The sequence below is a fragment of the Topomyia yanbarensis genome, chromosome 2 (genome assembly GCF_030247195.1).
Source record: "Topomyia yanbarensis strain Yona2022 chromosome 2, ASM3024719v1, whole genome shotgun sequence".
Classification (NCBI taxonomy): Eukaryota; Metazoa; Arthropoda; class Insecta; order Diptera; family Culicidae; genus Topomyia; species Topomyia yanbarensis.
In genome coordinates this window covers 356,230,485-356,252,240 of record NC_080671.1, presented here as the reverse complement: position 1 = coordinate 356,252,240, position 21,756 = coordinate 356,230,485, and the positions used below count along the sequence as shown (strand labels likewise).

General features: G+C 37.7%; 1 protein-coding gene across 1 annotated transcript; it reads left to right on the top strand.

Moving 5' to 3' along the window:
• The first annotated feature begins 18,919 nt into the window (after positions 1–18,919).
• On the top strand, positions 18,920–19,508 carry LOC131681498 (uncharacterized). Its single transcript, XM_058962307.1, has 2 exons — positions 18,920–19,031; positions 19,150–19,508. Exons 1-2 carry the CDS (start codon positions 18,981–18,983, stop codon positions 19,411–19,413), a joined length of 315 nt encoding a protein of 104 aa, XP_058818290.1. The 5' UTR covers positions 18,920–18,980; the 3' UTR covers positions 19,414–19,508.
• Positions 19,509–21,756: the final 2,248 nt, after the last annotated feature.

Sequence of the window (21,756 nt, the reverse complement as noted above, 5' to 3'; positions counted from 1 at the left end):
TTCAACGAAGTCAATGTTGCAGTTTTGAAGATTTTTCAAGCATTGGGGGCATATTGAAGTCCTAATGTCCATCAGTTTGTTGCAAAGAGGACAAGATTAGAAGATATTAAAGAAGGAAGAATGGCATGTTAACATCCAAATGACATTCTAGACACTACTGAAGAAGATAGCCAGTATGGACTCAGAATAGATAACTTTATGTAGGTTGAATATTATTCATTTTAGTATCGTACAATACTGACTCGAAACATTAAACGCAATTATGACAAAATAGTGCTTTTTAAAAAACGGCTTCGTGTTGACAAAGGTTACTCGGCACCTAACCAAACCGATCGATTTAAAACTTTCATCATTTCATTTCTTATTACAATGACTTCTTCGTAAACGAAGGAATTTTTGTTTTGATTATTCTATTTCTATTTTTTAGTTTTTGGTCTAAAAAATAGAAATATAGTTAAAACTAAAATTCCTTCGTTCTAAGTCATTCTAACATTCTAAGTCATGAAAATTCAAAAAAATCAGAAAAACTAGTACCATTCTCCGCCTCGTCGAGGTTTCAGTAATTTTTTCCATTCTTTTGTGTTTCTGTTTCTGAGTTTACCGTTATCCGGCCAATGACCAGTGAAGCAGTGTTTTTCTAGTAAGCCGTCTGGATACCGTTATGCACACAAGTGCAAACATGACTTCCCCTGACAGTCGTTCATCTCAAGGTGAGATGGATAACGAAACAAAATCCGCTCCCCGTGATCTTCTTCCGGATCAAAGACAAAAAGTGTTTGAATCTATTGCAGATTTTTCGTGTTCTGACGGAGCCATACTCGGACGTGACAGAAATAAAGAAAATTCGCCCTGTTATGCTTCAAGTGGTGGTAAACAGTTTGAATCTGGCAAATGATTTTGCTGGCTACGACCCCTTTACGAAGGAGCACAGAGTGTATATACCAGCTAACATGGTTGGAGTCTGCGGGGTCGTTTCCAATGCGAGTCTGAATTGGGAGGACTTGCTGACACATCGTTCCGTCAGATATCAACTATTGGATTCCCTCCGGGCCCGAGGAAGACCATCGAATTTCCTGGTTCAAGATGTACTGGTAAGCCTCCTCTATATGTCTCTCGTATACATCTTGCTTAAAATGCGTCAATATACAGATTTAACTGCCCCTATTATTTTTTATCATTCTTAGAAGTGCCCTCTCCCGCCTGTACCGTACGACAACGAAGGTTTGATGTGACTTCAAGCTGACACGAAACATCTCTGTCGAATGAGCCAACAAACACGGGACCTATAGCACAAACATCACACGCGCAACGTTGTTGGTAATCATTTTCACCTAAAGGATGTTATTTTTCAAATTTCACCAAACTTTGGTTTTAAACTGTGAAGTACCGTTCCAATTTTTTTCAAAAAATTCTTTACGATGATTTTGTTGAAAAAATCGCCAATGTACCCTATTTTTTGAAAACCCATTTAGATATAACCCCTTAAACTAATTAAGTACGATTTTTTTCTTGTTTGAAGTGTTTCAGCGTCGACACGTAGCTCATCAAGTTCGTGTATGGCGAACTATTGTTCATAAGTGTATTATGAATGTAATAGATATTTTCACAATTATACTGAACATAATCAGCCATGGAATCATAGTTTGGATAAATGAGAAAGTTACAATTGCACAATTAGGTGGATTAAAACAAGTTTTTAATATTGTTTAATTTTTTATCTTAATAATTTAAATTATTTTATTCTTTTTATTGTTTACTGTTTATTCAATTATATTCATTTTAAATTTTATTCATTCTATTCATTTTACTGGTTTTAAGAATTTTATCCATATTGTTTATTTATTTGATTTATTTGCTACACTATTTTCATATCGTTTATTTTTTCTAATTTTATTTTATTTATTTACTTTATCGATTTAATTCATTTGATTCTTCTTATTGGTTTTGTGCATTTTATCATTTTATTAATCTATGAATTTATTAATTTTATTTTTTTAAATTAAAAAAGACAATTTAATTAATATGATTGATTCAATGAATATAAATCATTTACTTCAATTTATTTATTTCAAATAATTCATTTAATTCAGTAAATTAATTTAAGCCAGGTTTAAACGTACTGGTGAACTCGGTTTAACAGTTAAGCGAGGGTAAAGAAATTGACCTTAAATTAATTCAATTGATTGCAACCATAAAATTAATTTAATTCGCTTAATCCATTTAATTCATTTAATTTATTTCATTCATTTAATTCATTTAGATAATTAATTTCATTAAATTAATTAAATTCATTAAATTAATTTAATTAATTGAATTCATTAAATTATTTAAATTAATTAAATTAATTAATTTCATTAAATTCATTAAATTCACTAAATTAATTAAATTCATTAAATTTATTAAATTCATTAAATTCGTTGAATTCATTAAATTCATTAAATTCATTAAATCCGTTGAATTTTTTTTTCAATTTAGGTCATTTAAGAAATTTAATGCAATTTATTTATTTAATTGATTTTATGAATTTTATTCATTTTATTTTTTCCTTTTTTTAGTTCATGTGTTTTATTCTGTTTCTTAGTTTTAGCAATATGATTAATTCAGTTCATTTCTTTCTTTCTTTCATCCAATTTGGCTTGAATTTTTTTTCTGATTTTTCATATAATGAGCAGAACTTATCATTCGTTTACGAGCGGTCTATCGAGAAGCAAGTGTTTTTTCCAGTCCGTCATTGTTAGATAAAAAATCGTACTAATCTCCGTTCAAGGTTATCACGTTCTCTACCTCTCGAGGATTTTGGACTTTTTTCTTCTTTTGTGCGTGTGTTAACCGTTAGGCCGTCCTCAGCCTTTTGTTCGCGTAGCGAGGATTGAACAATAGCCAGCTATATAACCTGGACTGGTGCGTGGTGGGAAACAAATTTACAGATAAGTAAAATCTACCTCTTTTGACACATTTACGGCTTATTCCCGTCTGCGCGGGTGCTAACCCCGTGCGTCGACGGTGTCGATGGCTCCCTCCCCGGACGGCCAAATGGAGGTCGAATCGACTCCCAAGGCTCTCCCCCGACCCAAACAATATCCAGAGCTCTCGACCGGTCCCTTTGTGGTCTTCTATCGGCCCAAAACAAAATCGCTGAATCTATTACAGATTTCAAAAGACCTGACGGAACGGTTCTCGGCTGTTACCGAAATAAGAAAGGTCCGCTCAGACAGGGTCAGGGTCGTGTTGGCTAATTCAAAGCAGGCAAATGATATTGCTTGCTGCGAGCACTTTACGAAGGACTATTACGTGTATATCCCAGCTGTAAAAGTACAGTCTGAAGGCGTTGTCACCGATGAGAGTTTGACATGCGAGGAACTGCTGCAGTATGGGATAGGCCGTTTTAGAGACCGCATACTTTAGCCAGTGAAAATACTTGAGTGCAAGCGTTTGCGGCGAGGGCGAGACTGATGACCCACAAGAGGGAACATGTACCAGGGTGCCTAGAAGTTATAGGAAGAGGAGGAACATTTCCTCTTCTAAAGTTCCTTGTTAAGGCGAGAAGGTGTCCCTAGACGGGGCTCCGAAAGTGACATCTCTTGGAAGTGTTGCAACCAAGCCGAAGCAAGTAGCTCCTGGTCTCGGAGGATTAAACTCAGAGAAGGAGTTCCCAGCACTTCCCGGAACATCAAAAATCCCAAGTGTTCCTCTGTTTCAGTTCGAGAATAATCGCGGCACTGGAATTATCAAACTCTCGGACATTGTGGACTGGATAATAAAAACTTTCAATATAACTGATCCTATTAAAAGTCTGTTGTTAGCTCTTCTACCTACAGTAAGAACATTTTTAAAGCAGTTGACTGCTAAATGGCCCCTCCTTTCAGCGATTGTATCCTTCGATGGCTAATTCATCGAACGAGGTCACGGATTTGATCACTGTTCTACAGTAGAATTGCAGAAGTATCATCCCAAAACTAGATTCTTTCAAAATCAATGCCTCAATACCAGGCATTGAAATTGTCGCTTGTCATGTAACAATCAAAGGCAAAGATCTTTGCATAGCTTCCATATATATTCCCCCCAACACCGCGATTGGGCACCGCCGGCTACATGACATCATAGAATCCCTGCCTGCACCGCGACTTGTTTTAGGAGATTTTAACTCCCACGGTACGGAATGGGGTTGCCTTTATGATGATAACCGTTCTTCTTTAATTCACAATATTTGCGACAACTTCAATATGACAATTCTAAACACGGGTGAAATGACACGGATCCCTTCCCCACCAGCGCGCCCAAGTGCAATAGATTTATTCCTTTGCTCGACCTCACTACAGTTAGCCTCGATCACCAACAGCTCAAGACCATTGGAATCAATCAATATTTCGTATGACCTCACACGAAATATCGATTGGAAGAGCTATACTGCCGCGATATCCGACAACATCGAATCTACCCAAGAACTTCCTCCGGAGGAAGAGTACAGCTTTTGGCTGACTTGATTCTCGATAGTGCGAATCAAGCTCAGACTAAGCCAGTACCCGGCGCGAACATACAAAAACGTTCTCCCAATCCCTGGTGGGATAAAGAGTGTTCAGACGTGTACGCTGAGAAGGCCGCCGCGTTTAAGATCTTCCGGAACGATGGGTTACCCACTAGTTTTCGACAGTACGCGACGCTAGACAAGCGAATGAAGAGTTTGATGAAAGCCAAGAAACGCGGTTATTGGCGCCGGTTCGTCGACGGATTAACGAGGGAAACATCGATGAGCACTCTTTGGGAAACAGCCCGACGTATGCGAAACCGAAACAGTACTAATGAGAGCGTGGAATATTCAAACCGTTGGAAATTCGATTTCGCCAAGAAGGTTTGTCCAGATTCCGCCGCGGCACAGAAGATCTACCGCGCCGCGTCTCCTCACGATAACGCGAACGAAACACCTTTTTCGATGGTGGAGTTCTCACTTGTTCTCTTGTCGTGTAACAATAAAGCTCCAGGGCCAGACAGAATCAAATTCAATTTGTTGAAGAATCTGCCAGACTCTGCCAAGAGACGCTTGTCGAACTTATTTAATAAGTTTCTTGAGACTAACATTGTCCCACACGATTGGAGGCAAGTGAAGGTCATCGCCATCCAAAAACCAGGAAAACCAGCCTCCGACCACAATTCGTATCGACCGATCGCAATGTTATCCTGTATTCGGAAGTTGTTCGAGAAAATGATCCTATCCCGCCTCGACAATTGGGTCGAGGCAAATGGATTACTGTCAGATGCACAATTTGGCTTCCGCAAAGGCAAAGGGACGAACGATTGTCTTGCGTTGCTCTCAACCGAAATTCATCACGTTTTAGCTAAATGGGCCTTCCCCAGGGCTCATGTCTAAGCCCCCTTTTATACATTTTCTATGTCAACGACATTGATGAATGTCTTGACAATTCCTGCACGTTAAGGCAACTTGCAGACCACGCCATCGTTGGCGTCTGTTACGGGACCCAAATCTGTCGATCTACAAGGACCATTACAGAATACCTTGGACAATTTGTCTGCTTGGGCTACTAAGCTGGGAATCGAATTCTCCACGGAGAAAACTGAGCTAGTTGTATTTTCTAGGAAGCGTGAACCAGCACAACTACAGCTTCTATTAATGGGTCAAACTATCGCTCAGGTCTTCACAGTAAAATATCTAGGGGTCTGGTTCGACTCGAAAGGTACTTGGGGATGCCATATTCGGTATCTGATACAGAAATGCCAGCAAAAGATCAATTTTCTTCGTACAATAACCTGAACATGATGGGGTGCCCACCCAGGAGACCTAATTAGGTTGTATCAAACAACGATACTGTCGGTAATGGAATACGGATGCTTCTGCTTTCGCTCCGCCGCGAACATACATTTCATCAAACTCGAAAGAATTCAGTATCGTTGTTTGCGTATCGCCTTAGGGTGCATGCAGTCGACCCATACGATGAGTCTCGAAGTCCTGTCGGGCGTTCTCCCGCTGAAAAATCGATTTTGGGAACTCTCATATCGATTGCTCATTCGATGCGATATCTTGAACCCGTTGGTGATTGAAAATTTCGAAAGGCTTGTTGAGCTCAATTCTCAGACCCGTTTTATGTCCCTGTACTTTGACTGCATGGCGCAAAATATTAATCCTTCTTCTTACAATCCCAACCGTGTGCATTTCATAAATACTTCTGAATCTACTGTTTTCTTCGACACATCCATGAAAGATGAGATTATTGGAATTCCGGACCACATACGCCCACAAGTGGTTCCAAATATATTTTATAATAAATTCCGAGAAGTCGACTATTCTAAGATGTTTTATACTGACGGATCAAACCTCGAAGGGTCCACTGGCTTCGGTATTTTCAATCAAAAGTTCACCGCCTCCTACAAACTCAGTGACCCCGCTTCAGTTTACGCCGCAGAACTATCTGCTATTCAGTATACCCTTGGAGTCATTGGCACATTACCCGCAGACCATTACTTCATCGTCTCGGATAGTCTGAGTTCTATTGACGCTATTCGCTCGATGGAACATGGAAAGCACTCCTCGTATTTTTTGGGGAAAATACGGGAGCTATTGAGTGCTTTATCTGAAAAATCTTTCCAGATTACCTTGGTATGGGTCCCTTCTCATTGCTCCATTCCGGGCAATGAGAAGGCGGACTCCTTAGCTAAGGCGGGTGCCCTAGAAGGTGACGTTTTTGAAAGACCAATTTGCTTCCACGAATTTTTCAGTATTACTCATCAGAGAACTCTCGAAAGTTGGCAAACCTCGTGGAGCAATGGGGAGCTAGGAAGGTGGCTACATTCGATAGTCCCTAAGGTATCGATGAAACCTTGGTTCAAGGGGATGGATGTGGGTCGTGACTTCATTCGTGTGATGTTCCGACTCATGGCAAACCATTACACGCTGGATGCACATCTCCGGCGTATTGGGCTCGTGGAGACTGGTATCTGCGCTTGTGGCGACGGCTATCACGATATTGAGTACATTGTCTGGGCGTGCACCGAGTACAGTTCCGCCAGATCTCGGCTTATGGACACGCTTCGGGCCCAAGGAAGACCACCCAACGTCCTGGTTCGAGATGTGCTGGCAAGTCGCGATGTCCTCTATATGTCCCTTAAATACACCTTCATAAAAGCCATCAATATAAAAATTTACCTGCCCCTTATTATTTCCTATCATTCTCAGAAACGCTCTGTTCCACCTGTACCGTACACCCACGAAGGTTTGAAGGGACTCCAAGGCGACACAAAAAATCTCTGCCGAATGAGCCAACAAACACGGGACCTACGAACATCGCACGCGCAACTCGAACTCTTTCCGATCTGCATCTGAGCCGTCTGGAGGAACCCCTGCCGGCTCGAGGAAGAACACCCGGCCTCCCTGTACATAATTCTTCTTGATGAAGGCCATCCGAGTCTACATCCTATGCCGTTGATCTCCCGATGCCTGAAACTGAAAGTTAACAACTTTCTTACCTGCCATCTTTGTCCACCCTCCCTCCCCTGACTCTTATACCCAGAAGTATCACCCCTTACCCCCCTCATTCTGTCTCTTCTAGTTCTAACTATTATATTATACACTCTCATTGAAAATGCCCAACTCTACTACCACAAAAAATAACTCTAATTAATCTCCCCGAATCTTTACAAAATTAAATCACGCTCTCTAGTTATTCCTAGTTTTAAGATAGCTATAAAAATTGTCCCCCTTAGTTAAAACATATTTGTTCAATAATCTTCCTGCTAAAAATGTCAAACCATATTGCCATAAAAACTAAATGACCCCCCTAATCTTACGAAAATTATATTACCCCCTTGTGTATAGCTATAAATTCTCCTTAGTATAATTTAAAAAAAAAAATCAATATGTAATCCCCTAGTTTAAAGTAATTTGAAATGTAAAACAAACCAAGATTGGCACCTTTAAGCTAACGTAAACCTGCCTTATCAAATAAACAAATTAATAAACTTTCTAGAAATATCGTAGGTAAGGGATGGAAAAATGTTTGGAAACAAGTATTTTAATGAAGTTGAATTAGAATAAGAGGAAAAGAGTATCGAAAAAATGCTTACTGGATTATTAACAAAATTAGATGTGAATTTGAAAGCATTGTCAGCAGTATAAAATAAGTATAATCTACATACACAAAGTTATAACCTTTAATTATTATCGATGAATAAATGGTATGAAATTAATTTACTACAATTCAGCAATAGATCTAAAGTTAGATAATCTAGTTGAAGCAATAAATAAAGAAGGGACTTCTGGAACCCAATGGATAAATTCTTGGCACCAGCTGCAAACCCTAACTGTAGATAAATTTCGACCGGAGAAAAATGTTATTGTTAGCAGTCTAAACGTGGACACCAGTTCCCTGCAACCTACAAATATTTCTGATTACGTTAGAAACCACTATTTATCGTTAAAATATATACAAATCTATCCACAACACACGAGAAATGCCCAACGCGACTGCATCGGAAGACGAGTTGCATACGCCGCGCAGGACGTCGACGCGTAAAAAAGAGAGATCGCGTTTTTATATCTCCCTTAAACAAATCTCCGCGATCAGATATTTCACATAAAGTTCGATAATCAATGATTACCATCAATAAACAAGAGAACAACACAACAATAATCGTCATGCCAGCAGTGTTCATTAACATTTCGTCATCTAATTATGAGACCGATTTATATGCAGATTTCGGAGTGGGGCCCTCGTTTTCGCTTGTTCCGTTGCGGACCAGCTCCTTTTCTGGCGGTTACGGGATGATCTCCCGGGACCCTGCTGTCGTGGAATGCCGGGGCGGTGGCAACGGTGGTAAGATATTAAAAATTCCGTGATGGTCCGAAGCGACAAGCCATAAATTATGACATAATTAGGTGGACGCTCTGCGGTGAAAAGTTGTCGTTATAACCAAATTGGTACCAATCGCGCTTCACATTTTTTGGGGGAAGAATACACGGAATGATACGGACTGCTGCTGCCAGCGGTGGATAAAATTAGTCTTTATTCGGTGTTGGTCCATGCACTGCTGCATTGCACCGGCTGGTGTGCGGGAGGGGGCAACAAGTATAATGATCAGCGGGATCAAGGCAAAGCGCGACCTTTGAGAGAGATCCGATCAGACTTGTTGCACCGCATGTTCCGTCACGCAAGAGATACCGATCGGTTGGTTCTCAGCAGCAGTAGGATATCGGTGAAATTCCTTCCAATCGTGCCTTATGGGACCGTTTTTGCTGGAGCAAAACTAATAACACAATTTGACTGTTTTTAATTGGCTTTAAATGAGCAGATATTTTTCATAAACCTGCCGAATCTGGCACACGATTATCGATGCGATATTTGGCCGATGGCCATTCGTTGATATGCAAAACGGGCTGCCAAAACGGTCGATTTGGCTGGGACATGCAAGGTTGCTTTTACGAGATAGCACTTTAGTCTTCGAAAAGGATCTTTGCTTAACTGAACTAAATAATGACGTGGTATCCCCTTATCAGTGAATATACTTCTTAGTAAAATGATAATGTTCGTGATTTTATTTCTTTTGGAAAGATCTAGAACAGAATACAAAAACCGATTAAAACTCAATACAAAACCAATACTTTTTCTCTTCATTGCATAAATAATGGAACCAGCTGCACAAGTCTCACAAAGGCAATAAACCGTGGAAGAAACAACGTCAAATGATTCCGGGCATGCTAAATGATTTTTAATGAGCTCCAAACAAATATTTTCTTTTTGCTCCATTCTGATGCACATTTTCGCTGTATTTGCATTGTGGTCGATCGTTGGGATTAGGAGAAAGACAAGCGGACAGGTGCCGTTGGTGGAGATGAATGGTTGTTTGTACAGTTCGTTGGAGCAGATCTTGTGTACCCGCAGAGAGCAGCGCAGCAAAGCATTAGAGATCGTGGGTACGGACTGGGTATGGAAGTGCTCAATTGTCAATATTTTCATTGTCGCGGTCTCAGCTGCCAGAGGGCGTTGTTTAAATGTTTGTCTTTGTGGAACGGTGGTGTTCGCAAATATTTTCCTTTTCGCCGAACCTACACCAAAAATTCGATAGATAGTTATTGTCCTTCTTATATTTTTTTGGTATTATTTATTATTATTATTATTGAACTTTTATTATTCCATATAAAACTTGTATCAGTAAGTTTCATGGCATACCACAGCGTTTTTTTCGCTAAAAACGCGCAAAAATTATTTACCCGAAAACGGTAAAGTGTACAGCAATGGTATCTTCTAGGATGTTGTATAAGGATCCAATACCTTCATTTTGATGATATAGCTAGAGTGATTAATTCCCCTGGAAGTGAGATATTTGCCAAACATTTTTTCAAAGTGCGAAAAATAGGATGACGTCTTCAGATATGTTTCAGAACTTGTTTCTTGCGAATATCTTTACTGAAGACCGAAAATCTCTATTTATAGTACACTCGAAGTTATTGATCGTTGTTTGAGAATGAACCTTTAAAAACGTTTTTTCAATATAATTTCTTAAATATCGTAGATAAAGCTTCGGCATATTTCAGAAAGTTGTTTGTCTAGTGAAAGATACATATCTTTTCAGAGGAGATCATCGGTCTATCTTTTGCTACTAGAAGTTATAGGGTAATTTTTGGAAAAATTAGCAGTTTTAAAAATAATAACTTTTAAACAGGAAGAAAACGGGCATCCAACTCTAGTTGAAATTATAAACACTATAAAACTCAAAAGAGTTTACTTGTCTCTAGTTATCTACAGTAGAGTTATAGATGATTTGAAATTTTTTTTTCTAATATCTTCGAAAAACCGCGAGATATGAAGATCATACGTTTATTAAAATTGTGTATTTTGACTATTAAAATAGCTTAGTAGAATATATGAAACCTGTAGGAATGATACTTGACAAGATATTAAAAAAAATTTGGTAATCTAAATATAACGAGCTATAACTTCTTAAGCATTACAAGAAGAGACTTCATGTATTCAAAAAAAAAATATTCATGAATTCAATCTCCACAACTTTTTCAAAGTCGTTAGCTCATTTCTTTCAGAGCAAAAAGGAGGATTATTCACGAGCAAATGACTGATCTTGCAATTTTTGATAAAAACTCGGAAAAAAAACTATTGACGTAAATTCAGCCGATTCCACGCTATTAACCAAATAAAATACTTTATTTTTTTATAAAATCACAAAAATAAAGTACACGAGATAAGCCGTTGTTGTAATATAGAAAGTTGTCCATTTTTGTGATTTAAACCTTTTTACAGAACATACTGAACTTGTCAGAATGATATTTAAAAAATTACAGTAATTAATTGGCTTTAAAGGGATCATCCACAAACAACCATCAATAATGTTGAAGATAGTAGAGATGAAGCCTTTGTGTCTTCAGCGAAGTTGTTGAAAAAAGCGAAGTGTTCAAGGTAACCAAAAGCGAAAAAGTGAAATAAATGTAGAGTTAAAGTGGAACTCTTGAGGTGTCTAGTGAAAATATTTGATGAAAACATGTATTGAATGTATAACAAGTGTGTGTGTGTAAAATTGCGATTGCCGGAACACGCAAAACAGCATCGCACAAGGGAGTATTTTTCTAATATATTTTCCAATTAGACTATAAAATTCCATTTCAAAATGGAATGCAATGGCGCAATCAACTGTGAACATGGTTTTTAAAGGGCGAACACGAAATTATTGCGACACATTCAACAGGGCATAACTTTTTTACCATTGGGTAAAAATCAACCAAATTTTGCACACTTTCTCATTGATGTGTATTGTTTACATGCTGTCAAACTCGAAGTCGTGTTTTTCAATTCAACGAAAATGGAGGTGAATCAACGCGAGTCGAGAGAACAAATTTTTTCCACACACCTGGAATTTCCTGACCTGTCGCACCGGCAGTTGGGAAAAATGTTGAACATTCACCATTCAACCGTCTCCAGAGTGTTGAAGTGGTTCCAGGAGCGGTTGACGTTGGACCACGGCAAAGGAGCTGGAAGAAAACCGGGACCGGAGAACAAAAAGACGGAGGGAAAGGTGAAGCGGATGATTAAAGCAACTCCCAAGGTCTCAAGCCGTGATTTGGCTAAAAAGATCGGCATGTCGCAGAGCTACGTCCAGAATGCAAAGAAGAGAGCTGGACTACATACATACAAGGTACAGAACTTCCCAAACCGCTATGAGCGGCAGCAATCGACGGTTAAAACTCGGGCACGGAAGCTCTACTAGAAGATGCTGACAAAATATGGCTGCTGTGTGATGGACGACGAAACGTATATAAAAGCCGATTTTAAGCAAACTCCGGGGTGGGAGTTTTTCACCGGCAAGAGCAAGTTCTATGTGGACGACAAATTTAAGAAGGAGAAAATGTCGAAGTTCGCCTCCAAATATCTCATTTGGCAGGCCATCTGCTCTTGCGGACTGAGGAGTGAGCCTTTCGTGACAAAGGGCACAGTAAATAGCGAGATCTACAAATCTGAGTGCCTCGAGAAGCGCCTTTTGCCGTTCTTGCAGCAGCACGACGAAGCTCCGCTATTTCGGCCAGATTTGGCATCATGCCACTATTCTAGAAGTGCCCTGGAGTGGTATGAGGCCAATTCTGTCCATTTTGTTCCAAAGGACATGAATCCGCCAAACTGTCCGGAGCTGCGCCCAGTGGAGCAGTACTGGGCAATGATGAAGCGGGAACTTCGGAAGAGCAAGAAGACAGTCAAAGACAAGAAGGACATGTTAAGAAAATGGAAAAAAAACTGAGAAACTGGTACCGGATGACACTGTAAAGACTTTGATGGAGGGCATCAAGCGAAAATGCGTTCAATTTTACACTCAAGGCTCCATCGATTAACTTTTCTTTTGATTTTTGAAGTGAATATATGTACAAAACTACCCTAAAATTTTGGTTTGATTTTAAACATTATAAGAAAATTGGCATGACATTTTCGGTGTCGCAATAATTTCGTGTTCGCCCTTTATGTGTTGGTTCTTTGGTAATTAGGATTTCTTATGGTGTTTTCTCTCAACAGAAATCGATCATTTACGTTTTCATGAGTTGTCTAATTGACAATTCTCTGAGGGCTCCTCAGCAAGCGTCTTTCGTTGGTCATGTTTGTTGGGTGTTGGACCGAATCGACGATTTTGCGGGACGCTGGATACACCCGCAAAATATCAGGGAAGGGAACAGCTAATCAGAAACGGTTAGTAGAATGGCTTTTCCATTAGTCGGTGACGTGGTGAGGGTGGGCTTGAAACGCGATAACAGAGTTTTTGGGACATGTTTTGGTACTCTTTTTAAATTGTTCATTCTCGGTAAACGTGCGAATGCCGGTTTATGGTGCCGCGTTGCATCTATTTTGAGCATTGGCAACTTCCCGGCTCTTCTAAAGAGTGGGGAACGGGATTTCGTGTGGGACTGGGTGTTGTTATTCAGGACCGGGTTTTTTTAGGTGTGCAGGGAGATCTTAATACGTTTGGCCAAAAATTTGTCATTGAAAGCCTCTCCATGATCCAAATTCGCTGAAAAAGTTTCTTTTACGTCTTTAAAACGATAAACATTAGATTGGTGCCAATTTTTAACGGGGTAACGTGAATAACTTTGAAAAAGGTCAGAATTACACGAATTAATTATTCTTGTTGGAGCAAAATTCCAAATATTTCGAAAACTATCGCTTTTTGGAAAATTTTTGATAGGGGCATTTTGATTTAAAATGATTCTTAGAATTATATTCTGTAATAAAATTATAGTTTCGTATGTCAATTAGTACGAAATCAAAAAACATGTATAAAGTTATTCTTAGAAAAACTTGTTTACCAATGAGTTCTCCATCTTGCAATCACACCCACAACGACAAAATTCAAAAAAAATTTTTTTTTGCAATTAAGATTTTTAACATAAATTTTTGTTTTTTGTCAAAAATAACACAACATTTTTTTCATTGTATTTTTCGTACAGAAGTATTCATTCCCTGTAACTCGTTCTCAGATAGTTTTGCTGTTTAAATCGAAAAAATTGAAATTAATGCGCTCAGAATTGTCTACGACCTTAAAAAATGCTTTTTATGAATCTTATTGTTTTTATTAGTATTACTAAGTGTATTATTGAATTTCTTTTATTAGTTTTACTAATTTTATTGATTAAAAAATTTAATTGATTTTTGTTAATTTGATCACTTTCATTATTTTAATAGTTTTGTACATTTTATGCATTTTATTTATTGAAATAAATTTATTATTTTATTCAATCTATTAGTTGTCTACTAATTTAAATTATATTATTCACTTTTCATCCATTAACTGATTTAATAAAATTAAATTAAATTAATTAAATTAGTTAAATTAATGAAATTAATTAAATTAATTAATTAAACTAATTAATTAAATTAAATTAATTAAATTAATAAATGTTTAATTCTATTGCCTAATCGTTTTCAAAGATGGTCGCTATTTGAGGCTTTCTCAGTGGAACTTTAATTAAATTAAATTAAATTAAATTAAATTATGCATTTGAATCGTTTTTCCCAAGCCTCGAAGAGACTGTTTAGGCTATGGGCGCTTTCAATTAATCATCAATCAATTACATCTTTTCAGATTCAATAATTAGTAAATTAATCTGAATTAAATAGTTAGTCATTTCCGTTTGATTCATTTCGTTAAATCGTTTTATTTTTCATGTTTTATAAATTTTAGTTGCATTTATTATTCTATTACTTTCATTTGATTGAATATACTTATATAAGTATTTTATCCATTGTTACCGTTCGTTTATTTCGGCCATTCAATTAGCTTGGTTAGTGCTTCTCTAGTGTTTCTTTTTTGTAATAGCAGTACTTCTTTTATTTATTTAATTTTATTAATGTTTGCAGACAATAACTTTTAAAAATTTATCATCTTTAATCATCTTATAGTTTTATTTATTTAATAGTTTTATAATTTTGTTAACCTAGTTTATATTACTACTCATAGGCATTTTATTGTTTTCGCCTATGACATTGTTTAATTAATTTTCCTTATTTTTAAATATTATTAATTTCATTTATTTTACTCGTGGGATTTTTGTTTTTTTCTTTCTATGCTTTATTTGTTTGATCTATGCATTTTATTTATTAATTTTATCATTTTATGTATTTAGCTAATTTAAGGCACTTTTTTCATTTGAGTAATTCTATATGGTTATTCATTTTATCCATCAATTTTATTTATTTTGTTCGTTTTGTTCATTTTTTGTTTCATTTATTTTATTATTATGAGTCAGTGTAGATTTTTTGTCTATTTATTTATTTTATTTTGGTTAATTTTCGGAATTCATGCAAGTTTATTTAATTGCGGATTCTTAATATATTTCAATCTACATTTTATTTTTTGCCTTTCTCATATAGAAAGGTTATGCAATCACTCTGAAAAACGTCAACCTAATACCGGCCCGGAGGGACGAGTGTCATATCCCATTCGACTCAGTTCGTCGAGATCAGAAAAAGTCTGTATGTGTGTGTATGTATGTATGTGTGTGTATGTGTGTGTGTGTATGTGTGTGTATGTGTGTGTATGTGTGTGTGTATGTATGTGCGTATGTGTCAAATAATGTCACTCATTTTTCTCAGAGATGGCTGGACCGATTTGCCCAAACTTAGTCTCAAATGAAAGGTGCAACCTTCCCATCGGCTGCTATTGAATTTTGGATCGATCGGAATTCTGGTTCCGGAATTACGGGTTTCAGAGTGCGGCCACACAGAAATTTCTCATATAAACTATAGGAAAAATTAAAAATAGAATTTTTATTTTTGATGCTAAATGTGTTCAAGGTGCATGAAACGTCGAGATTTGATGCAAACTCGAAAAAAAATTTGACGACGATTCACTTTTTTTGATTTTGGCACATTTTTGCCTTTCTCATATAGAAAGGTTATGCAATCACTCTGAAAAATGTCAACCTAATCCCGGCCCGGAGGGCCGAGTGTCATATCCCGTTCGACTCAGTTCGTCGAGATCGGAAAAAGTCTGTATGTGTGTGTGTATGTATGTATGTGTATGTATGTGTGTGTATGTGTGTGTGTATGTATGTGTGTATGTGTCAAATAATGTCACTCATTTTTCTCAGAGATGGCTGGACCGATTTGCCCAAACTTAGTCTCAAATGAAAGGTGCAATCTTCTTATCGGCTGCTATTGAATTTTGGATCGATCGGAATTCTGGTTCCGGAATTACGGGTTTCAGAGTGCGGCCACACAGAAGTATGGAGTATGATATTTTTTTGTTTCAAGTGTTTCACCGTCGACACGTAGCTCATCAAGTTCGTGGCTGGCATGCCATTGTGTATAAGTGCAAAGTGTACTAAGAATGGATTAAAACAGGTTTTATTTGATGTTTCGTCTTTGGCTAATAATGCCATGCAGACTACTCTTATACTAAATTCGTTACATGGCATGTTTTGCAACTATCACAATGACACAAAATGCACAGTCTACACAGTTTACATATAAACCAAAAACTTATTGCGTAGGCTGCCATAGAGCGCTTCTCTCATAAAACTCACGAAAGCAGATACCTCTCGGCCACGTTGAAGGAGATAATGCAGCATGTTTGAAACACTCGTCTACTCCAACTTTAAACGATACAAAAGGCCGCGACTCTTCGGTTTTCCACCCTGGAACAAGTTTTCGCACAATAACTGCATGAGTTCCAAGCGAGTTTGAAACCATTTCGGCAATTTCTCGTTCGGTGACGGTATTTTTTATACGCGTGAAGAAAAGCCAGAAGCGCCGCGTAGAAGCATTTGTAGCCGACGAATGATCTCCTCCACAATTTTCCCTTTGGTCTTGCTTTAATTTGTCTGCAGCTAACAGGGAAGAGCGAGCAAGAGGCGAATTTTGAACTGCTAAAGATCCAGCGACGGACGATCGAGAGAGATCGGCAATCGATTCGAGAATAGTAGTGATCTGTCGTTTCATCTCACACATTAAAGCATGCAGACTCATGTTATAGCTATCCGTTTGTGACTCCACGTTAACACTGACGGTGACGGGACGAGTGGGGGTATAACCAGCGGCTTCCTCAAGCGCTTGCCGTTTGTCTATGAAAGCCTGGAATTTACGAACATCGCACATGATATCAGCGCAGGGCGGCCACATCTACAGGATATTGTGGTGTTTATCGAAGCTGGCTACCTCTGAAGCAGTGAGCGCGACGCACTCGGCGTGATATACATTCGTACAGAAACCAAGGCATGTAACAATATTACAACTTGGCATAAGTTTGGACGAACACTTGTTGCAAGCCATCTCTCAGTTGTATGGCTCGATGACGCTTAGATTATTTTTGTTTTGTTACCTTCTAGTGGTAATGGAAGATGATGAAGGCGATTTTTTACTTCGATGGCAAATTATAAATACGATCTAATCGTCAATTCGTTGCACCCCAGGAAAATAGTGAATATCTAGTAGATTATAGTCACTTCATAAAGCGAATCACAACACATTAATTGCATAAACAAATGTCTTGCAGGTAAAAATTCACGATCAAAGTTCGGCGATAAAAATACGCTACAGACAACTCGGCACACAATAACAATACCTAAATTGCGGTTCTTTAATTTGATTCAATTTATGAGGAAAACTAACGACTGTTGGTGGGATTCTTTTTTAATAATTATGTTCGGCTTCCAGTATATTTAAAAGCGGCATATTTACTTTTCATTCAGCGTTTCTAAGAATCGGCTGCAAAATCAGTCGAAATAAAAACCTAACTTTTGCAACGGAATATTGGCAGTGCTTTAGTAGTACTTACACCTATTTGCAACTTTTTTGTTTGGTTTGGTAAATTTTATAAGAGTTTGTCATATTTTAGGGAAATCCTGTTTCGATGGATTTACGCAAAATTTATAGAAGTTCTATGAAAACAAACAGATTTACGAACTCCAGCGAAGTATTTTGAACTGCATCGAAATTTCTTTCATGTTTAAAGCGAATAATACGAGCTATAGAAACGCCAAACAAATTTCACAATTTCTCGCGAATTTCAGAAAACTTCTAAATGTCAGAAAGAACTTTAGAACACCGGACAATTCGTACGAAATCTGTCAGACCTAGAATATTGAGTAAAGTGGAACATGTTTCCAAGGGTTTTTTTTTGCCTCACCACAGAACATCTCAATGAACTACACATTTCATGGAAAGTGATCGAACGAGCGCAATAAAGTCGTACAGAATATCCTGAATAATCCTTCAAACTACAGAAAATTTCTATGTATATTACTGTGTTCATGAACTTTAAACTTATTCTATTAAGGATAGTTCAGCGAAATACAAAAATGTTTTCCGAACTGCACAACAATTCATATGACTTTGAGGAAAACCTTAATAGTCTCTCGGAAGCCTTGGAAGCATCTATGAAATTCTGGGAAGTCCTGCGAAGTTTTGGGTGAATCTATCATTCCCTCGAACTTAAAAGGCATTACTAAGAACTTCTTGGATGAGTTATGAAACTCGCAATACCTATCTGTTGTTCTACTGCGAAGTACTTGATGAAATACTATCGAACGTTAGAAATGTTCTGCGAACTTTAGGAACTGCGAGTCTCAGTCCCTTGCTTACTATGAATGATCTTTAAACTTTCTTGAATACCTTAAAAATAATGTGCACACAATTTGAGCGCTGACATTTGAATAGGTCTAGAAGATAAAGTGTTCTGAATGGAATGGATGAGTATTAGATAACGCTCGCGCAGCGGCTTCAGAACAACAATAGTTTTGGGTGTAACCGAATCACGTGGAGCGAAATGAGTTAATTAAGATAACATGTGAAAATGACGTCTGCCACGATCAAACATCTCATCTAATGACCACAATATTGGCAGCTGTTGCCTTTTTATTAGCATACGATTTAATCAATATTCACTTAATCGTAGTATAAAAGTCACACGGTCATGGCAGTTGTTTTCATTTCTTACAAGAGAGTTTCCAAGTAGACCATAACACAGTCCCTCTGTCAAAGCCAAAAATGGCTTCTACCAAAATTTTGTTGTGTGCATTTACCATTTGTTTTGCTCTGGTGAGTACCTATAAATGTCAAACGATTCCAAAGTACGATCTGAAATCTTGAGCGAGAACATACTTAGATAAATAGACGAAAAAATCTACGTTGTAAACAACATGTTTGCTATTTACAGATTATCGCCTGCGAAGGACAACGACGTAGACCTAAACCCAGACCAGATGTTCAGGCCCTTAAGGACGCAATCCGCCAAAAGGTTTTAGAGGACATTGCGAAGCGCTACGGTGTTACTTTGCCAACAACTACCACTACTGCGGCAACCACTTCAGAGGATGCATCTAGTACAGAGGCTTCAAATAGTACAGAGGCTGATAGCACGACTGCGGCATCTACTACAGCTCAAGCTACTATTGCTGCAAACAGCACTGGTACTGACTAAAGAATAATTTACTGATTTACTTGTTAGGATAAAGCGCTAATATATGAAAATTATACATATAAAAATAAACCAAAAGCTCGACTTGATTGATCCCATCTTAAGTTGCAATTAGCCGTCTTTATATATGGAAGGTTGCACTCAGTTACAGACAGGTTTAACTTCACACTTGAGTAGTGGGAAGAATTTGGGGTGAAACGGCTACACGTGTTTTGTCCCGTCATTCGAACTATCTTCAATCGATTTCTGGATTATTTGGCATAAAAAAATTCTGCTTTTTCTGATATATTGAGTAATGTGTATCACCACACTTGTGTTATGTGAATAATTGGGGTAAAATGGATACAACCGTTTCGTGCGGTCATTCTAACTATCTTCAACCGATTCCCCGGATTTTTCTACATAAGAATTACTAGTTACCTTCAGCCTCTTTTCGAGAAGCACAGCCAGTTTTAACTTTCCACTTGAGATATGGGAAGATTTGGGGTAAAACGGGTAAATACGTTTTGTGCGGGCATTCTAACTATCTGCAATCGATTCCCTAGCTTTTTTTTTGCATAGTACTTTTGATCAACCGCATTCAGCCTCTTTCTGAAATGTAGAGCCAGCCAACTTTATACTTGAGTTATGGGAGGAATTGGGGTAAACGGGTACACACGTTTCGGGCGGCCAGTCTAACTATATGCAAGCGATAACCTGGACTTTTATACATAATAATTACCTCTTTCGATCAGCCGCGTATAGCCTTTTACCGAAATATAAAGCCTGGATTGACTTTAAGCTTTAGTAGTTTTGCGGAGAATTGAAGTAAAATGGGTGTATACGTTTCGTGAGATTATTTCAGTTATCTTCAAACGATTCTATGGACTTTTTTACATAAGAAGTACTAATGTTTGTTAGCCGTGTTCGACTTTCTTCCGAGTTATATATTCAGTTTTTAACATAAGCTCAAACGAAAAGGGGAATTGGGGCAAAACGGGCATGATAGCGTACTTTACGATCATTTTAAATACCTGCCATCGATTACCCAGACATTTGCATATAAGAAGTATGCATTTTTAATAACAACACTTAGCCTTCTATCAAGCTATTGAGCAAAGTCGCGTTTTTAGTACTTTTTCCCCACTGTGCATTGTGCCGAAAATTCGCAGTCTTCTATAATAGACGAAAAATATCAGTTCTGATAGAAGAATAAAGTTGTAGGTAATAAATTTAACGAATATGAAGAAAACAGTACAAAAACGTCAATTCCAGTAAATGGTTTTAATAATCGCTCGAACTTTGTTACTTTAAAGCACTAAACTTAACTATCTTCGACAACTTATAATATTTTTAAACATTCTGTAACTTTGCCGAACACACCAAACCGCTAGGATGCGAAATAAAAAAATATCATCTCAGTACCACCTATGTGGTGAAAATCCAAACTAAATTACATCAGCAAAATAAGGCGCAGATAAAACCAAGACACTTTGCTGAACACCGTAACCAAAAAAACGCACGCCAAAAGCGCTAGAGGTTTTGTCTTGCTAATTTTCGTTCCCACCCCGCTGCGCAGTGTGATCATAGCACTAGCCTTGCAATTGCCCTGTACACTATGAATCGGCTGCAAAACCACACGAAATAGAAGGTTTAGTTCCGCAATTTAATGTCGGCAGTACACGGGTTAGTTTTAGGATCTTTGAGCCTAGTTGCAATTTTTTGTTGGATTTAGTCAATTTCAGGAGAATTGGTCATATTTTAGAGAAACCCAATGTTTGGTAATCGATACACTGCCCATAAAAGCATAAGAGTCCCATATGGGTTTTTGTTGTAAATGAGTTATCTGTTGGTTTGTATTCTGTATCATCACTGAATCACGATGCACAGTTAAGATTACCAGGTTTGTTTAGAAAATATCGAAAAAAATGCCAAAGCATGGTTGTCCCATCCGTAAGCGGGGGAAAATGTAAATCTTGAACAACGTTTTTCTCGATTTGCTGTTTTTCAATATGGGACTCTTATGCTTTTATGGGATATACATTTACCTTTAAAAATAATGTGTACACAATTTGAGCGCTGAATTTCGTATTCTCTAGAAGAGTGTTCTAAGTGGAATGGCCGAGTAATGGATCACGATCGTGCAGCGGCTTTAGAACAATACTAGATCTAGTGTTGTGTATACACGAATCACGTGATACGAACTGAATCGATTAAATTAATATGTGAAAATACTGTTTGAGATGATCAAACATCTACACCCAATGATTACAATATTGGCAGCTGTTGCCTTTCTATTAGCATACGATTTAATTAATATTCACAAGATTGCTCTATAAAAAGTCGCACAGTGATGGCAGTTGTTAT

Bases quoted from the DNA above. Each gene is read 5' to 3' on its own strand.
- LOC131681498 (XM_058962307.1), top strand. From the start codon at position 18,981: ATGGCTTCTACCAAAATTTTGTTGTGTGCATTTACCATTTGTTTTGCT. The intron at 19,032-19,149 runs GTGAGTACCTAT...TGCTATTTACAG, and splicing joins TTACCATTTGTTTTGCTCTG to ATTATCGCCTGCGAAGGACA.